General features: G+C 39.9%; 2 protein-coding genes across 6 annotated transcripts in view; one reads left to right on the plus strand and one right to left on the minus strand.

The window, feature by feature from the left end:
- spata17 (spermatogenesis associated 17) overlaps positions 1 to 21,029 on the minus strand; it is a 327,736-nt gene that overhangs the window by 298,134 nt on the left and 8,573 nt on the right. For 2 of the 5 annotated variants that reach the window (XM_069931275.1, XM_069931276.1), the window contains exons 1-2: positions 12,241 to 12,553; positions 11,297 to 11,386 (exon numbers count right to left, since the gene is read on the minus strand). Coding sequence is in view for 2 of the 5 variants with exons in the window: in XM_069931278.1 (XP_069787379.1) it covers positions 11,297 to 11,386 (90 nt within the window). In the remaining 3 variants the exon portion in view is untranslated. Of the gene's footprint in view, positions 1 to 4,178; positions 4,361 to 11,296; positions 11,387 to 12,240; positions 12,554 to 21,029 lie in introns of those variants that run through there. The other 3 variants (XM_069931278.1, XM_069931274.1, XM_069931277.1) reach the window with 2 other exon arrangements.
- On the plus strand, positions 17,520 to 20,676 carry LOC138759838 (uncharacterized). The gene is made up of 4 exons (XM_069930381.1): positions 17,520 to 17,689; positions 17,798 to 17,980; positions 18,236 to 18,406; positions 18,527 to 20,676. The coding sequence occupies exons 1-4, from the start codon at positions 17,570 to 17,572 to the stop codon at positions 19,493 to 19,495; spliced, it is 1,443 nt and encodes a 480-aa protein (XP_069786482.1). The 5' UTR covers positions 17,520 to 17,569; the 3' UTR covers positions 19,496 to 20,676.

Consider the following 21,029-nt stretch of genomic DNA (forward strand, 5'->3'; position numbering starts at 1 on the left):
ATTATTTTATGTATGGCAGTACAAAAAGCATGACAAAACCAATCTCCATTAATGGCTCAAAACAACAGAGGGCTTTTTTATGCTGATTTGAGTCAGGAAGTCATTCTTAGATGGCGAGAATTCAAAACAGCTAAAGATTTTCTGTGGCGAAAAGGTTATAAGTTTGCTTTTTGTCACCCTGAAATTTTGAAGGTTATTTATGGAAACTTTCAATCTCAATTTTTAAAAAATGATCATGATGCCTTAGTTTTTGCGAACTCCTACTGAAATTGAGAAGAAATGGTCATTCTCTGCCTTTTTCTCCTAAAAGGAGATTAAATGGAAATGGCAGTGGAAATGGGAAGAATGGAAAAAATGGAAGGAAAGACGAAATACAGAATCCTCTTGATAATGAAGATCCGGAGCAATCATTGGGTGTGGAGTTACTGAGTTGAAGATATGGACTATATTTGAATGTGTTTATCTATATAATAAATATGTATCCGGTTTGGGGGTGAGGGGTGGATGACACTGAAAACTTTGCTAGTCATCTGCCACCAGTGGGTTTCCCACACCAAGTTTTTTAGGGTAATACTGCCTTTCGGTGGATTTTTTTTGTGTGTGTTGTTTTTTTTATTTTTGTTTTTTTTAAAAAAGAGGGTTTTTTTTCCTACTCTTTTTTTTTATTTTTGAAGGATTACAAAGGGGAGCATATTTTATAGAGTTTAATTTTTTAGTGTGTGTATTTACTAATAGTTAAAATTATGTCTAGATTGAACTTCGCAACTTTTAATGTTCAGGGGTTAAATAATCCAATAAAGAGAAAGAGAGTACTGGCATATATAAAAAAGATGAAAATTGATATTGCTTTTTGACAAGAAACATATTTGACTGAGAAAGAACATTTGAAATGGAAAAGAGAATGGGTCGGTCAAGTTTTTTATTCTTTTAATTCTAAAGCAAAAGGAATAGCGATTTTAATTCATAAGAACTTACCATTTGAATTGGAATCTACTGAAGGGAATGTTGGTAGAGTTTTAAGAGTTAATTGTAAATTTTTTGCAAAATTTTGGACACTGCTTAATTTATATGCACCCAATACAGATGATGAGTGGTTTTTTTCTTGTTAAATCAGGCTAATGAGAATATTTTAATGGGTGGTGATTTCAATTGTGTTTTGGATCCTTGATTGGATAGAAATCCAAAGAGTATAATGAAGTCAAAGATAGCAATACAACTTAATGCATTAATGAAAGATTTAAATTTGGTAGATATTTGGAGAAAAGTTAATCCTACAGAGAAAGATTTTTCTTTTTATTCTTCAAGGCATGACTCATTTCCCAGAATTGATTTATTTTTGGTATCAGCACATCTTCATTGTAGGGTAATGTAAACTGAATATAAAAGTAGAGTTATATCAGATTATTCATTATTATTCTTGTGAAAGTTTGGAGATAGTACGTTCGACATATAGATGGAGGATTCATGCAATGTTATTGAAAAAAACAGAGTTTGTTACCTTTGAAAAAGAGCATCTTTCTTTATTTTTGACCGAAAAGTTTAATTCTGTAGAGTCATTTTGTAGTATGGGATGCTTTAAAAGCTTATTTGAGGAGACAGATCATGAGCAATTCTACGAAAGTTAAGAAACAATATACAGCAGAAAGTTTACAGTTGGAAAATCAGATTGCTGAACTAGAGAAGGACTTTCAGAAAGATATAACAGAAGATAATAAAGCCCTATTAACAAAGTTAAAGTTATGCTATAATACTTTACAAACTTACCAGTTTGACTGCTTAGATAGATCTAACCAATGTTATTATGAGTTGGGGGAAAAGGGCTCACAAGGTACTTGCCTGGCAATTGAAAGCTGAACACACGTCTCGGACTATTAATGCTGTTAAGAAGAAGTCAATAATTACCTATAAGCCTCAGGAAATTAATGACCAGTTTTATTCATTTTATCAAAAATTATATAATTCTGAGGGGAAACAGGATAATGGTTCTATTGATTCTTACTTATCTAAATTAACGTTACCGGTACTACATGAAAAAGATATTCAGGAGTTGAAATCTCCATTTACGGATTTTGAAATCAAGGAAGCTATTCAGGAAATGTCTAATGGTAAGACCCCAGGAGATGATGGGTTTCCTGTGGAATTCTATAAATTTTTTATGATGAATTTTCTAAAATATTTGGGGAAGTGTTTAATCAAGTTACTGAAGATCAGAAGTTACTGTAAATGTGTTCGAGTGCTTTAATAACTGTTATCCCAAAGAAAGACAAAGATCCTTTGCAGGCATCTTCATATGGACCTATTTCTTTATTGAATGTAGACTATAAAATTATGGCGAAAGTATTAGCTAACAGACTTGCTAAATATTAACCTAAGTTAGTATATATTGATCAAACAGGTTTTATTAAGAATAGAAATGCCTCAGATAATATACTTCGATTGCTTACTTCGATCAATGCTTATCGATGGCAACCTAATCATCCTATGGTAGTTGCATTAGATGCTGAAAATGCTTTTGATAGGGTTGAATGGGACTTTTTATTCAAGGTATTAGAGAAATTTAAATTTGGCCCTTTCTTTATTGGTTGAATCTGATTGCTAGGGTGGTGACAAATGGACAGATCTTTACCTTTTAAATTGACTTGATCAACTCGTCAGGGCTGCCCATTGTTGCCAGCCCAATTTGCATTGGCTATAGAACTGTTAGCATAGGCTATTAGACAAAATGAGGATATTACAGGGCTGAGGATTAAGGATGAAGAATATAAAATTAATCTATTTGCAGACAATATGTTGATATATTTGACAGAGCCTGAGAGATCGTTGAAACAGTTACAGGAGTGTTTAATCGAAATTTGGAGAATTGTCGGGATATAAAGTTAACCGGGATAAAAGTGAAATTTTACCAATTGGAGTAGAAGATTATTCTGAATTTAAAAATATTACAAAATTAAAATAGACGTCCAACCATTTTGGCAAGAAATTAAAATAGATTTGGAAAAATTGTATAATTTTAAATTACATTTGGATCCAATTATTTTTTTGTTGGCAGATTTGTTTCATTAAGGGGAATGGGTTTGGATAAAGTTCAAATTGCTTTTGTATGTTTGGTGTTGTCAGTAGCATGTAAATGTGTTGCTAGTACTTGGAAAGGTGATGTAGAAATTAATATAATATGCTGGCATAATGAATTGAAAGCTTGTATCGTTATGGAAAAAATTACTTATAATTTACATGACAATTATTCTTTTTTGTTGATAAATGATCTCTGTATTTGAAATATATGCAATTAGATGTATTTTGAACTGTTATTAACATTTATATATATATATATATTTTATGTCAATGATTTATATTTTTGGCTCCCCTTAAGGGAGCTAGCTGAAGGGATGGGTGGGGGGGGTAGGGTTTTTTTCTTTTTCATTTTTTAATGTTTTTTTAAAATGTTTGTTGTGTTTTTTTTATATAAATCTTTGTAAAATTACTTTGAATATTTAGATTGTATGTTATACTTTTTACTTATCTTTTAAATAAAGTTTAAAATAAAGAAAAATATGGAAGAATATCAGGACACAAAATAAATACAGATAAAAGTGAGATAATGCCATTGCAGAATTTTGATTATGAAAGGTACCAAAAAGGTTGTAGATTTAAATAGAAAAAAGATGGAATTGAGAAAGCCCAGGGACATGGCACAGGATGAGGTGAATAAAAGTCTGGAGATCAGTGACCCAGTCTCAGCCTCTCGTGTTATTTACTGTGTGTCAATTTTATTCACAACTTTTTTTTTTGTTTTCATCGCGAATAAAAAAAAAAGATGGAATTAAATAGTTAGGAATAAGGATGGATAATAATTTACAGAATTTTTATGCTTAATTATACCCCTTTACTCGAAAAAATAGAAATAGATTACAAAAATGGAAAGATCTGCCGGTTACATTAGTGGAAAGAGTAAATTGTATAAAAATGGCGGTAATGCCTAGACTACAGAATCTTTTTCGACAGTTGTCTATTGTACAGTATATCTCCAATTATCCAAAATAGTTGGGACCAGGCCCATTTTGGATGAATGGTTTCTTTGGAGAATTGGTCATTTTTAAAAAAATACAGCTCAGTGGCAACAGCAAATCACCTGTAACAGTAAATGCTTTTTAAGCATTAAAATAATGTTTAATTCTCACCCCCAAAAAAATGCTGGCCACCACCGATCACTGATACCTCCCCACCAAGGCCTCGCTTGTGCCGGGAGCAGGAGGATCCCATTACTGCCCGGGAGCCTGAGGTCCACTGCTGCCAGCGCCGGGAGCCTGAAGTCCGCTACATTGCTGTCGCTGGGTGCCCGAGGTCCTTGGTCAGTTCAGCTCTAAAATAATTTTGGATAAATGAAGATTTCGAAGAATTGAAGTTGTACTGTACTAACTAAAATTTTCTTTAAATTATTACATAATTGTAGAGGACAATTCTTATGTAATAACAAAGTACCAAGAATTGCACTGTAAAAGTTAACGTGGGGCTATAAATTGGGAGGACTTAGACTTCCAGATTTTAAGAAATATTTTCTATCAGCTCAAGCAAGATTTCTATCATCTTTTTTTGAAGAAAACAGACACCCTTCGTGGATTCGAATGGGACGGAATTCAATAAAGGAGGAGGCAATAAAGGACTTTATTTATAAGTGGAAAGTTGTCAATAACAAAAAAAAGGATAATCCTATATTAATACATTGGATTTTAATATGGCAAGAAATTAATGTATTGGGAATAAAGCAGGTATATCACCGAGGACACCGTTATGTAAAAATTTACTACTAACTATGAAACTAGGTAACAAAATATTGAATTTTTGGTATGACAAAGGAATAAGATATGTTGATTGTTATATGGAATGATCTCTTGTGTCTTTTGAACAATTAAGAAATAAGTATGGAGTAGCTGATGGGACATTCTTTTGCTTTCTCCAGCTAAGATCTTTCTTAAAAGAAAGATGGGACAAGCTTGACCCAACTTAAAATTAGTGAGATAGAACAAATGATTTAACTGGAGAACACATGTAAATTTATAACTAAGATGTACTTTGCTCTCCAAAATGAAAGTCTAAAACCAGGTTTACAGAGATCAAAAGTGAGATGGAGTCAGATTCAGGAGTTTCAATAATGGAAATATGCTGGTCCGATTGGTGTTTGGATAGCATGATGTCAATTATAAATGCATGATACAGATTAGTACAATATAATTGCGATATACACAATCACCCAGTATGGGGTCAGCAGTTTTGGATGGACATCTGGGAGCAGGCTGGGCAGAGAATACTCATGGTCCACCACATGGATGCCCACACCAACAGAGATACAGCAGAGGCCATTCACAATACCACTGTGGACCACGCAGTTCAAATCTGCATAGCCTCCACCCGACAGGACGCAACAGTGGCAGAGGGTTTAGGGTGGCACTAACCCAGGATCAGGTGCGAACAGCGATAGACAATTGCCCCACATGGCAGAAGTTAAACCGTGGGGCTGGCCGACAGGGAGACCAGGGCAGATTTGGTGTGGCATAAGAGTGGACAAGGTCTAGCCAGTAGACTATGTCGGCCCTTTCCTACGGCAAAATAAAAAAAGCCTACCTTCTGATTATGGTGAATATATACGCAGGTATCCTGCGAACAGGCCTACCAGATAACACCATTCAGGGGCTGAAATACCTCTCTTCCATTTATTGAACTCCATGGGAGGTACAGTCTGATCAGGGCTCACATTTTACAGGGGCTGAGGTACAAAGCTGGGTGACAGAGTCTGGTATGTTGTGGCTTTGCACATTCACTACCCCCCACAAGCATCAGGTTTAATAGAGCACATGAATGGTCTCCTTAAATAAATTAAAAAATCACACCCAACAACACACAAGGAGTGGCTCAGCGAGGTGCAAGAGGCAGTAGACCAGCTCAATTAGTGCCCCACTGTATGGGGTGGGGAGGGGTGGGTCCCTGCTCTCAAGACATTTGGCCACACCAGCACAGCACACATTAAACGAGGTTTACCTTCATGAACCTGAGGAGTCGATAGCGGATGGGAGAAACTTCATTAATATGTCTCTCTTGGAGACTTGGTAACAAACTTTCCAAGAGGAAATGAATTAAATTCCAGCCACTCTGCAGGACAATTCCTCTTCTCGATCTGAGGATCCATCAACAGACTGCTGCGATTGAATAACTCATTTCAATGGCCTACAGTTGTGGCCACCACACCAGCTTATTTGAGTAGCAGCATTGGATATTCAATTGCACTTATTGCACAGACTTTGTGTTGGATTTGTTTTGTTTTTCCAATCATTCTGGTTATGTAGTGTCATTGAATGGACATTGTGCTCTTTTTGCTTCACTTGACAGTAGATGACAGAAACATTGCCCAAGACCCCCAATAACAGAAACAGAACACCTCATGAGGTGGGGGCTTTGGGAGCTTTTATTTAAAAACACAAATTTGGCCAGTCTTGCAGGGATCCAACATAGGCACTTGTAGCACTCATTTAAAGAGAATGCGAGCAGCAATGGCATCCTGGTGTTGGACGATGGCCCATGGATACATGTCTGTTGGCCATGGGATACCATGGCAGCAGCTATCTGGGCTGTAATTCGGGAGTGTCCAAGTGCATGGGATGCGCAGGCAAAGAGAGAGAATTGTCACCTCATGAATGACCCCACATTGGCTGCTCGAAGCAGACTTTGGTGGTGGGGATGCTCACATTAGCCAGCCAAGCTGGAGAAGCCAGGCATACGAGTTGGTGACCAGACAGTTCCTTTTTCTGTCCTCTCCTCTGACACTGGGGAGCAGCTGTCACAGCACCCTGTTTCATCAGTAACACAGCAACCCTGTTAATTTGGTAGGGGATTGCTGGCGTGGCATTGTCATTGGATTTGATTATATACCTTGTTCAGCATATGGAAGGCACATATCGTTGTTTTAAACACATTTTTGGCTTTTAGTTATAATATGTGCACAGCAGCATTGCGATTCCAAAGTGATACAGCTTCCGAGGAGTGGAAGGTTGTGTGGCGGAGGCGTGGCCTCCCTGCCTATTACTGGTAGTCATGTGGCCTCCCCAACTGAAAATCATTCAGAAGTCACATCACCTGTTACTTTGTTGTATACTTATTGTTTCATTCAAAGTTATAAGTTGCAGATTCAAAGGCACTTTTACACTGCAGCCCCTAGATAGTACTCCTGGGACCCAGGTACGATTACTGGGGAAAAGATGCTTCCAGCACCTTTTAAGTTGCAAGGAGAAAAATGACCCATTAAATCACCAACAAGGCAATTTAAGGGGGATCCCGCCCCTGTGATGCATAAGTGACGCTTCACACACTCACGGGAACTATCGGTAAGTCTTCCCTGCCCCCCACCAGCCATCAGTCATCCTCACCATCAACACCCACCCTGTCAATTGCACTCCCCCTCAGGAACGTCCTGCTGCTGCAAATGTTGAACTTTCACAACCGAAGCGGCAGTTCGCGGCCCCCTCACTCTCTTCCCCCTCACCGTGGCACCGACCTCTCTCCTACTCCCACTCACAGCAGTGATCAGTTTCTCTCCCCTCTCCTCCCCCACCCCCGTGGCCTCTACCCCCACGGCCATGACCTTACTCCCCCCCTCCAATTGTGGCCCATTCTCCACCCCAGGACTTGCGGCAGCGATCCATCTCTACCCCCAATTGCGGCAGCACTTCAGCCAAGGGGTTCCCCATGATGCCAGTACAAAAGCAGGACATCACATAAGTAACCGGGTCAGCCATTTTCCTGTTCAAGCCACTGGTGGATATGACCAAGTTAATTTTAACTGGATTCCCTATCTAATTCTGAGGTAGCTCAGGGACCCGGTTGAATTTGGACCATGTTGACCAGCCTTTCAAGTTGCTGCGTGAGTGCTGCGCTAACTAGACAAATTTCCCAGTTAACCCCATTTTGTATGGCAACTTGAAAGGACCTAAAGTTACGGTTTGCAAGTGGTGTGACAGTTAAGATTGGGTTTTAGCCACTAGTTACTGCACATCTTGCCATTAGCCAATTCAAATCACCTAGCGTCCTTATTGGTTAGAGCCCTGTATGAGAAACAGCGTAGAGTATATTCACTCTCTGCCTCGTGGTGATAGCCCCAGACATCGCTCCATACCAAGTCATTACTCTGGACATCGCTTAGAAGGGTTACACATAAGATGCGCACGACATTGAAGCTGAGCCATAGTATTGCTATAAATCATATTGCTATAAACCAATATGTATGCAGTGGAGCCACCGCTCCCAACGATCAGGGGTCCAGGAGGGTGTGTAGAACCCTTGCTTGTGTTGTGCGAATGTCTCCATCGCCTGGGTGAATTAGTTGTGTACTGCTTACCATTTGTTTGTCACTATTTTCCCACATTCCTTTACAAATTGTGCACGAATGTTTTATTCCCGCTAAGATTTTCCCCACAATCCCTTATAAATTATGCCCCCGTTTCATTAAATTGTGCATTTATTTTCCCACACTCTTTCATTAATTGTGCGTGTGTGTTTTCCCACACTCGTCTATTAATTGTTGTGTTAATACAAGTTGAGTTTGTCCAGACTCATCTCTCTGTGAACCCACTGAATCTGACACTTTCTCAACACAATGATCTGGATGATAATGTGGTAAATTAGATCAGCTGGACAGCAAAGAACGTTTACAAAGCTATTGAGTGATCTGGACCAGATGGAAAAATGGGCTGGAAAATGGTACATGGAATTTAATGCAGACATGTGTGAGGTGTTGCATTTTGGAAGGAGAAACCAAGAAAGGACGTACACTGTAAATGGTAGGGCACTGAGGAGTGCAGTAGAATAGAAGGATCTGAGAATACAGATACATAATTCCCTGAAAGTGGTGTCACAGGTGGATAATGTAAAGAGTGATTTTGGCATATTAGCCTTCATAAATCAAAGTATTGAGTATAGGAGTTGGAATGTTATGGTAAAGTTGCATAAAATATTGGTAATGCCAAATTTGGAATAGTGTGTGCAGTTTTGGTCACCTAACTACAGGAAATATATCAATAGATAGAAAGAGTGCAGAAAAAAATTACTCAGATGTTGCCTGGACGTCAGGAACTGAGTTACAGGGAAAGGTTAAACAGATTAGGACTTTATTCCCTGGAGCATAGAAGAATGAGGGGAGATTTGATAGAGGTATTTAAAATTATGCAGGGGATAGACAGTAGATGAAGAAAGGGTAGGTGAGATACAAACCTAAGGACATGGGTTGAGTGAAAGGGAAAAAGTTTACTGGTAACATGTGGGAGAATTTCTTCATACGGAGAGTGGTGGGAGTGTGGAATGAGATACTAGCTGAAGCCTCAATTTTAACATTTAAGAAGATTTTGGATACATACATGGATGGAAGAGGTATGGAGGGCTATGGACTGGGTCTAGGCAAAAAAATGGTTCAGCACATGCTACAAGGGCCAGGTGTCTGTTTATGTGCTATAATGTTCTATGGCTCTACCGAATTGACCTGTCCTGCTCTCTTTAGGGATCTGTGGATCTACAATTTAAAAACCCACAATTTGACCACAGCAAAGTGTTTTTTTTTAATCTTAGAGTTCCCTAATCTCTTTCCTCCTACCAATCTCATACCATAATGACAGCTGCTTATTGTTTTCGTACTGCATAATTCCTATACATGCACCTGCCTCAGTCTCATTTCTATAGTTATTATTGCATTGTGCATGGAACAGAGTTTTAAAATATATATTTCGTTTACCTGAAGGCCCAAAGCAAATTACCACTTTCACCAACAAAGTATCTGACAATACAATAGAGATATTCCATTCTTTTCAGAGTGAGGCCATTTGAGGTTGTGGAGTGCTACAATAAAATATAATTTTTGGCAATAGGTTATTTCATTTTATGTTGTTGGAGCTATGGATTCAACATCCAGCCATTAGAAAATCAGTGATCAAGGTGTCGTACATATAAATTGACTGAAGAAAATGAGACGAGGCAGGAGTATTGGGCATAGCAAACTGGTTGATGGTGATGTTGGAATAATGAAAAGAGTAAGGAGCAACCAAGGATTGTGAATTAAGGCTGAGCATTAGAGAAAACAGGAGGAATGGTTTTGTAACCAAACCAGTGAGATGAGTGTAACAGTATTTTGTAAGACTCTACAAATATTTGATCAATGACATTTTGAATATGATAGGTGAGGTCAGTACTGCACATCCTAATAGAACACCACCTACTGGTATTATTTTGCACAGTTACAGGAAAAATAGCAATAAAAATAACTGCTTTAATATATTTCAATATAATATTTACACAGTAATCTAAGCAAGGAATATCTTAATAGAATATAGATGCATACATTAATTTTAAAATATTGTAGCTATTAGTTGATCAACTGTTATTTCATGGAGTCCAATATTGCACTAAATGAAATCTTAAGGTAAATTGCACTTAAAAATGGAGTATAATTGGAGGAAAATATACAGACATAATTCAGTTTATTTTTCAAATTGTGTTTACCACCTTTAGTTTCATATATGTTAATTACATAAGCTTATCAAATTATGCTTCAGACTGGAGCCCTGTCGCCAGTAGTGTGTTGCATGGATCAGTTCTAGGTGCAATATAGCTCATGATCTATATGTTTACAATTTGTTGAGAATAGAAGTGACACTAAAATTGGTGGCACAGTGGACAGTGGAAAAAGGTTAAATGAGACAACAAAGGGATCTTGATCAACTAGCTAAGTGATTCAAAGAATGGCAGGTAGTGTTTAAGTTTGAGATTTGTATTTTGTCCAGTCAAACCAAGGCAGGACTTGCACAGTAAATGGTAGGGTCAGGAAAACTGAAGGAGCCAGGGCTACATCGTTTCCTGAAAGTGATGGCGAGGAAGATGTTTGCTTTAGCATAAAGCTTCAACAGTATGACCCAGAAAATAGGAGCTGGGACTTCATGTTACAGCTGTAATTCAATCCTTATTTTACAATCATGCCGTGTGTCTTTTTGTCATATTATATTTACTTTATAAAAAAATTGCATTGTATTTACTTTATATTTAGTGAATGCATTATTAAACGGCAAACCCAGGAAAATGGTAGGCTTCCTACAGTACAACACAGCAGTAGAAGTGACAAGACTGAGGTGTAATAACAATGTCACAGTTGGATGATGTAATTACTGCAGAGAAGAATTTTCATCACTCTCCATAAGTTTGGCTGTGTAAACTTATAGATGACATCTCTGACATCTTAGGGACTAAGATCTAAATATATTTTCTGTACCTGATGTGTGATCGAACCTTAAACCCCCTGAAGCGACTCTGGATTTCTACAGCAGCACGGTGTTCTCTCAATCGGTTTTCTTCCGCAATCCTGAAACATTTTTGTTTGATTAAAGACATTTTTAAACATGCTAAAATAACTAAAATGCCAGTCTCAGGAAAAAAAAAACTAGAAGAAAAAGTGTTTATAACAATTAAAACAACTTTTAGAGCTCAAAACACAGATGAGATATAGGACATGCACTCTTTATTTCCTTTATTATTACAAAGGAAATAATTTTGAGAATTCTCATGCTACCGATCTCCCAGTATTACTATGTTCGACAGAAACTGCAGGAGTCGATTACCATGTTGTCCAAGATGAAAATTGGGAACCTAATTTTCAGGACACATGAGAAAGAAAAAAAATGAGCTAGCTCTGTTGATAAATTAAATAAATACAGTTATGAAAGGCAATTTGACTTAAAAATTGTAGTCCACTGGCTGGACCAGTAAGTTGCAAGGGAAAGAAGACATTAAGAGGACTAGCACCTTCTCTCTGCCCGCAGCAGTGATAGAGACCTGCCAGTGGCCACACATTTCAGTTCTGCGCCGCAATCCCATTCATGCTTGTCCATGCTTGTACTATCCCACCAAGACTATTCTTAAATTTGAGGAACAACACTTGATATTCTATGGGCACTCTCCAGCCAGATAGCATAAGCTTTGACTTCTCTGGTTTCTGCTAACCTGCTTTTTCTCCCTCCCTTCCCTTCCCCATCTTCTTTCTCTCAGCCCTCCACCCCCTTCCCTCTCTATTCACTCAACCATCCCTCCTCCCCTTGCTTGCTGTTGTGCACTCCCACCCTTCTCCACCTATCACCTCCTGCCTTTGGGATCATGCTCCTCCTCCCACCCCTCCTCCTTTAACATTTTGTTCAGACACCTGCTGACATTTTTCCATACCTTGATGAAGGGGTCAAGCTTTACGATAAAAAGGACACTATTTGATCTGCTGAGTTTCTCCAGCATTATGTTTTTACTTTAAAAACCGTCTCAGCAGACTTTCATGTTTTATCTTCCTAGACCATAGGCCACCAAATAATATCCCATGTGGTAATTAAAGTGTAAAAGTTGGACCAGCTATAATCCAACTGAGAAGGAGCATTAGGGTCAAAATGACCTGTCCATAATCTTATTCTTATAGTCTTGTAGCAATTGTGTCACAGTGTGAAATGAAGAACAAGAAAATGATCTGACATAGTTGAGTCGATGTTCAGTAAAAGTCACACGCAGCTTTTTAAAATGCCGCTCATTCCAAATGACATCATTGCATTGTGACATCTTTTGGATCCTCCCGAGCCAGTTCGATTAAGCCTCTGGTGAGCTGCTACCATTTCACATTATGCAAGATGAAAATGTAGACATTTTAGACATACATACAGCATTGTAATAGGCTATTTTGACCCATGACCCAGTGCCACCCAATGGGCCTACAACCCTGGTATGTTTAGAGTAGTGGGGCAAACTAGAGCACCCGAAGGAAACCCATGCTGGTCACAGGGAGAACGTACAAACTCCTTACAGACAGTGCCAGATTTGAGCCTGGTTTGCTGCCGCTGTAACAGATTGCACTAACCACTACTCTAACTGTGCCACCCCAAAAAGCAGGAAAGGAAAAGCACAAGTTGGGGTTCAGAGCTGGTAATGTGCAAGAACCTGACTCAAGTATGTACACAAATCGAATGAGGAAAAGTATTCATGCTACCTTCCTATCACCTATTTTTGAACTCATCTAAACCATAAAATGTCTCATGTAGCTCACATCCCAAATTGAAAAATAATAGGAATTATTTTGTTCAGCCAAAGCCAATTCAAATTAAAAAGTACAAGCAGGTGCTGTAATATTTCTGGATATTCTACTTTATAAATTACCAGGCTAATAATCACCACTCATTAAAATGAGAACAAAGCATGAAGTGGTTTAAAATTCTTGTGGGGCTATCAGTAAGATGTTCTGATTGTTGAGTTGACCTTTTACACAATTTCTGCCAAATTTTTTTGAAATCTGGTTCAATACTTTTATCTGAAATTTTCTCAACGATATAGCTATATGAGGATAAAGCTCTTGCAAAGTATTACCAATAAATAGATTAAATGAATAAAAAAATGAAAACATGTTGGAGCACACAATCAGATATTATCTATGGCCAGAACAAATTCCATCACAGTTCAAGTTCATAAAATTTTCACAATTCAACACTGACAAAAGTTTTTAAACACTGCCGGGGACTTGAGCTGCTGAATGCTTTTAACATTTCACTTTAAAAAAAAATTAGATATCGACCACACACAGTATTTAGCAATTAAAAAAGAACTATTTAAATATAATTCAAGTTGTCCCCAGCTTGTGCAATATACAAAATAGCTGGAGAAACTGAGCAGGCCATGCAGCATCAATAGATATTAAAGGGAAACCAACATTTCAGACCAAAGCCCTTCATCAAGGTAAAAGCAAAAAGTAGGCAGGTGCCTAAATATAAAGATGGTGAAAGGAAGGGGCAAGGGGACAAATACAGGCTAAAAACTAAGAGGTGGATATTGCTGGGAGAGTAGAAGAGAAAAAACTGAGGTGATGGGGGAGGGATTAGCCCTGCTGATTGTCGTGGGAAGGGGAGCTGGAGGGAAGGAGAAAAGTTACATTTATTGTCATCTGATTGTACAAATAAAACCTGATGGAACCAGATATAACACACATACAGATAAACAATACATATGTAGGACAAGTATTAAACAGTACAAATTTAAAAAACAAAGTAGACATGCAACACTGTAACTGGTCAATTCGGCACTACAAGTCCATGCCGCCCCATTTACACCCTGTTAACCTGCACCCCGGTTCGTTTTTGAAGGGTGGGAGGAAACCAGAGTCCACAGAGAAAAAGCCCACACAGACACAAGAACGTACAAACTCCTCATGGGATTCAAATCCAGGTCCAGTCCCGATCACTGGCACTATAAAGGCATTGCGCTGACCACTATGCAACCCTTATTAAAAATAACTATTGTTTCATGAATATGAGAGTCTCGGATGATTAGTGTGAGCATTCTCACTGCCTGTGGGAAGAAGTTGTTCCTTGGTCTGCTGGTGCTGGTTCTGATACTCCTGTATCTCATCCCCAATGGAAGCACCTGAAAGATGCTGTGTGCATGATGAAAGGGGTGCTCAATGATTCTTCTGACAACAATCCCTCTAGATCCCACTGATGGTGGGTGGGGGGGACATGGAGGGAGACCCCATTGATCATCTCTGCCACTCTTATGGTCCTGTGAATTGAACTCCGACCAATTTCTCTGCAGCAACCATACCACACTGTGATGCAGCTGGCCTGTCCGCTTTCAACAGAGTTTCTTCAAAAGGAGTACTTGATGGTGGCTGGTAGCCTCGCCTGCCTCAGTCTTCTCAGAAAGTGCAGTCACCGTTGCACCTCCCTGACAAGTGAGATGTTGAATGTCTACAATAGGTCACTAGATAAGTGAACTCAAAAGAATTGGTGCTCTCTACTATCTCTACTACAGTCCACAATAATTTCCTTCGACTTGTCCAAATTGAGACTTGTGTTGTTACTCTCGCACAATTTCATGAGATTTTCCACCTCTCTCTATAGTGAACTCATCATTGTTGCGGATTATGCTAACTACTGTTGCATCATCTGCAAACTGGGTGACACTGTTGGAACTGGATCTGGCAATGCAGACAGAGGGATAGGGAAAGAGACTCAGAGGAGAGGTCAGCAGAAACTACAAAAGTCAATGTTAATGGTGCCCAGTCTGTCATGCTCATGTAGTTACCATAGTATTATGTCAAATCACAGTAGGTTCCAAACTTACTATCAACCTGTGCTGATAGTACTGTTCCTTGCTACAATCAAATCAAGAATGCTACAATTTATTTCATGATCTTCTGATGACAATTGTATGGAGTTGTAGTACTTCAGTTTAGCCTCTTAGCTCCCATCTTAAAAACAATGTTTTTGTCAGTTTGTATGGGAATATAATTCTAAATTCTAAGGCTATGTAAACCCTCTTTAAACTGTTGCTTCATATTACATCAAAAGGATCAATTGGAATCCATCTCGATCAAGGTAAAATTAGAAGTGTTTGCACACCAAGAGATTGGAAATTCTACCTTCAGACTAAAGTAGCCAATAATTCCATATATCAGTCAACTAGTGCAGGAAAACTTTTTAAAAAAGATGAAGTTTCTATATTTCAACAGGTAAGTTTTGAATTGAGAGCATAAGAGCAGAAGTAATCTTCTTTTATAAGTAAAATTCCAAATTTGTTTTGATCCCCATTTTTATTTTTATCATATTGACTACAGAAGGCAACTGATATTCAAATTACTTTTTTCATTATTATGTGAGACATTTTCTTTGAAGAATACTTCATTTGATCAGAGGTAATTATGGACTTCCAGAGGAGGGGCAAACCTCACTATCCAATCCACATCAATGGTGTTAAGATGGAGATAGTATGCAGCTTTACATTTCTAGAGGTAAACAATTCCTGTGATTTGTCCTGATCCAATCACATTGATGCAATGACTAAAAAAGCTTATCGGCAACTCTACTTCCTCAGAAGCCGGAAGAAATACACCACGTCCACAGCATCCCTGAACAACTTCCGAATCAGAATTTATTGTCATGAGCAAGTCATAAAATTTGTGCTTTGCTGCAGCATCAAAGTGCAAACATTCCTATAAATCACCAGATCACTCACGAGCCTTCTTAATCATTGCCTCAACATGGAGGCTCTAGGACAGATCCTCAGAGATGTTGACACATAGGAATTTGACCCTCTCCACTACTAGCTCTCAATGAGCACTGGATCATGTTCTCCTGACTTCCTCCTGATGTCCGCAATCATCTCCTTGGTTTTGCTAATGCTGAGTGCGAGGTTGTTGGTGTGAAACCACTCCACATGCTGATCTAACTCCCTCCTGTATGCTTCCTTATTGTCATTGTGATTCTGCTGACAACCTTCGCATCATCGGAAAATTTGTAGATAGCAATGGAATTGTGTCTGGCCACACAGTCATGGGTGTGTAGTGAGTAGAGCAGTATGCTAAGCATACATCCTTGAGACGCACCTGTGTGGATAGGCAGTGAGGAGGAGACAGTTTTCAATTTTCAAAGACTGCTCTCTTCCGTTAAGGAAGTCAAGGATCCAGTTACACTGGGGGGGGGGGGTTCTTGAGCAGTACTAACTGCAGTTGATGAAGAGCAGCCATATGTATGAGTTACTGTTTTGGAGGTGATCCAGAGTTGAGTGGAGAGTCAGCGATATTGTATCTGCTGCAGTGCATATGTGATGATAGACGAATTGCAATGGGTCCGGATCTTTCTTAAGGACCTATTCAAACATGCTTGATTTTTTGAGACTTTTTCCGGACTCCAGCAGGTTTCGGAGATGTCTCCGCGACATCACCATCAGTTGTGGCAACGTTGCGGAGACTAATTTTGTCCGTGACTGGGGAGATGTCTCCGCGACGCTGCTTGACTTAAAGACCACGTGACTGAGTGTGTGCTGGCATCATCGAGACGCCTTCACAAGCCCAAGTCACAAGTACATCGCAGTCAAGGTCTTCATCATCTGGTACTTGTTTCTGCTGCTGCTGCTGCTCCTTGTACTGCCTTGGAAGAGGCCCCACCATCTTGTCTTGCCAGGGGATAGCTCCAACTCCAGAGTAGTATTGTCCTTCCACCATGCCACCCAACGGCAGTGGGGGCTGGAAGGGCAAGAAGGAGGAGGATGATGCAGTTGTAGCAGCTTCTGCGTAGTTTGTTGCTGAGGCAGCAGTTGATGCTGGAGAAGATGAGGAAGATGGTTCCAGCGGCAATCCGACTAGAAAGCAATATGATTGGAAAAAGGGGCATCAAGAGGCAATGACTGACTTCTGGGAGGATCATCCGGAATTTTACGATAAATCGCATGCAAGATACAAAGATAACCAACGCAAGAAAACAGCAGTTGAAACCTTCCTTGTTGATATGCAGAACATCTTCGAGGAGATTAAGAAGCCCCTACCTACATGTGAGTGTATATTTAAATTGAATTGAATTTATATTTAATTGCATTAAAATAAATACATGCAAAATATGTAAAAAATGTAGCTAAAGTAGTAGTGATGAATATGTCTAATATAATTGTTGTAATACTGTTATTTTTTTCAGATGCACAGTTCCTAGCACACCTGTGGAATAGGAGGACAAGATTCAACTGATACACAACTATGAAGTCACGGCAGCCTACACATACCATCTCTGCCAAGGAAGCCTTCATCATAGAGAGGTACAAATTTCTGCGGAAGCACATTGAGGGGTATAGGCATCTCGCGCATGAGACTCATTCAGTAAGTAGAGACATGAATTGTACTTTCTTCTTATACCACATACAGTCCTGTGTCATGTGATGCAGTAGATCATTATTCATAATTACATTTTGCTATTTTCTTCTACAGTTTGGCAGAGGCCACCACTCCAGAGAAGAGCTTGATGATGATGCCATCAGTGTCGGGTCAAGTGTGGAATCTTCTTCGCCACCTGAACCAAACACAAGCACCAATTCCGCCACTACCACTTGCACCAAAGGAAGGAAGCAGAAGAAGATGCGGAAGGAACGCGGTGATGTCTCCGAGGCAGAGGTAACACGCATGCTAAATGTATTGTCATCTTGTGTGAATTGACGCTCAGACTAATTTTTTGGAAATGCCATGTTTATATATGATTTGCATTGTCATCTTCTTGCGATCTGATGCATTCCCCCCCCCCCCTCTATCCTTTTTATTTGTACTCTGTTCCACCAGTTTAATCTAGCATGTTGAACTGTACTGATGTTTTTGTCTACCTTTTTTAAACCTTCTTTCTCCATTTCCTTACATTTGGCCTGTGTGTTTCAGTTTTTGGTCCGGGTACAGAATCTTCTGGGGAACATCAACCAGCCTCTGTCAAACCACCAGAAGCGTGTCAAGAAATTTGTGAGATTTCTTGAAACAGAAATCCTCCAGCTCCCAGAGCATCAATTTAACAACTGTAGTATGGAGGTCATGTTCCTGGTCAGGAATGATCAGGTATGTAAAAATATATATGAAGAATTTTGAAATTTGTGACTTTTGTTGAAATAATTCACAAGTTCACCTTGCTTTTTTTGAAAGTGTCATATTTCTATAGGATGTGTATTTCTTTTGCAGGCCCGTGGTGGTGGTCAAGGGAACCAGATCATGGAGAGCAGGATGAACCAGTCCATGGGAAGATCCAACCAAGTGCATTCTGGGGGAATGTCCAGCCAAATTCAGTCTGGGGGCATGTCCAGCCAAATTCAGTCTGGGGGCATGTCCAGCCAAATTCAGTCTGGGGCATGTCCAGCCAAATTCAGTCTGGGGGCATGTCCAGCCAAATTCAGTCTGGGGGCATGTCCAGCCAAATTCAGTCTGGGGGCATGTCCAGCCAAATTCAGTCTGGGGGAATGTCCAGCCAAATTCAGTCTGGGGGCTTGTCCAACCAAATTCAGTCTGGGGGCTTGTCCAACCAAATTCAGTCTGGGGGCTTGTCCAACCAAATTCAGTCTGGGGGCTTGTCCAACCAAATTCAGTCTGGGGGATTGTCCAACCAAATTCAGTCTGGGGGAATGTCCAACCAAATTCAGTCTGGGGGAATGTCCAACCAAATTCAGTCTGGGGGCATGTCCAACCAAATTCAGTCTGGGGGCATGTCCAACCAAATTCAGTCTGGGGCCATGTCCAACCAAATTCAGTCTGGGGGCATGTCCAACCAAATTCAGTCTGGGGGAATGTCCAACCAAATTCAGTCTGGGGGAATGTCCAACCAAATTCAGTCTGGGGGAATGTCCAACCAAATTCAGTCTGGGGGCATGTCCAACCAAATTCAGTCTGGGGGCATGTCCAACCAAATTCAGTCTGGGGCATGTCCAACCAAATTCAGTCTGGGGGAATGTCCAACCAAATTCAGTCTGGGGCCATGTCCAACCAAATTCAGTCTGGGGGCATGTCCAACCAAATTCAGTTTGGGGGTATGTCCAGCCAAATGCAGCCAGTGGGAATGTCCAAGCAAATGCAGGCAACAAGGCAGGGGATGCACCAGATGCAGTATGGGACACAAGTAAACCAACAGGTAGAAAGGGGAGCATATTTTTTCAGTGATCCTAAAGTCACTACTATTCATGTGAGTGGATATTTAAACTGCACTGATAGTGATGAATATGTTTGACATTCTTCTTGTAATACTCTTTTTTTAGATCCGCAATTTTCTTTTTTTTTCTTCCTCCTGCCATCCTCTTTACCTTCTATAATTATGTTCCTTTTCCTACAGCCCATGTTCCACCATTCCTGGAGGAATGGACAGAACATTGGATCGTCTGGTGGCAGCACTGGGGGGGGGGGGGAAAGGCTCAGTAACGGTGATGTCCTCCCCACAACATGTGGGACAAGCAACCTGAGTGCACTGTTGAGTGGGGCTTTAAACACGAGTATTGACTGTGAGGGTTCATTCCAAGTTTCTGACACCACCTCCAGGTCAACCCTCACCACACCCCCCCCCCCCCTTAGAGCTTCATCTCCGGCATCATTCCCATAAATAAGACATTCCAATAACACAGAGGCTGAATAAATCGAATTGTGTGTGTAGTAGTAAGTAGAGAGAATTACATCTATCACAATCCCTGCTTTGGAAAAACAGCTAACAACGTAGTGGTAAGCTTAATGCTGCTACAGCACCAGCAGTTGGGACCAGGGTTCGAATCTTGTGATTTCTCTGCATGGGTTTTCTTCAGGGGCTCCAGTTTCCTCCCACCATTCAAAACTTCTGGGGTTTGTAGGTCTATTGGGTGCCACGGGCTTATGGGCCAAAATGGCCAGTTATCGTGCTCTCTGTCGAAATTTTAAAAAACTCATCTCAATCTGGCCATGGTCTAGTGACCTACTTCTCGTCAGGAAGATGATTCTCAAATGTACAATAACACGCTACCCGATTCTAGTATAGTTCCCTCCTGCCATTATTAGACAGCTGAATGAACCACAAAATAGAAAATTGTGTTGCTTTTACTTGACACCAACTGATGTTTTACTGTAACGCTGCACTTTCTGCTCTTATTCAAATTTATAATCATCTGACTGTACACATACAACCAGAGTAAAACAGGATTTCTCCAGACCACTGTGCACACACATATAAATTACTTGTATTCATAAAGATCTGATACAAATTTAATACCTACATACATACATTTATATACATAGTGGTATATGTGTGTACCCACACAAACACACATATACACATACACTCATATATATCTCACATACATACAAAGACACACACACATGCATATACACAAGATTCAATTTATTGTCCTGGTAATAAAACAGTGTCATATTACATGAAATTGCACTTGGAATTTGAAAGGCAGACAGATTCGCCATCGGCAGAAATTGCGTGAAGTGCCTCTTACAGCCAAAGAAAGAGAAACAAAGGAGAGCCCCCACAAAGTCACCAAGTGTCCGTAGATTTGCCTCCAGTGCTTCCACAGCCTCCATAGCCACACAGAATCCAGTCCAAACCATTGGCACACCGAGCTCCATATCCAAACCTTTGACACGGTCAGCAACCCTTCAGGGCCTTTGGCATCCCCTCGCATCCCAGTTTCAATACCTGGTACACCTTCAGCCAGTTTCGAGCCAG

Source organism: Narcine bancroftii, chromosome 4 (assembly GCF_036971445.1).
Source record: "Narcine bancroftii isolate sNarBan1 chromosome 4, sNarBan1.hap1, whole genome shotgun sequence".
Classification (NCBI taxonomy): domain Eukaryota; kingdom Metazoa; phylum Chordata; class Chondrichthyes; order Torpediniformes; family Narcinidae; genus Narcine; species Narcine bancroftii.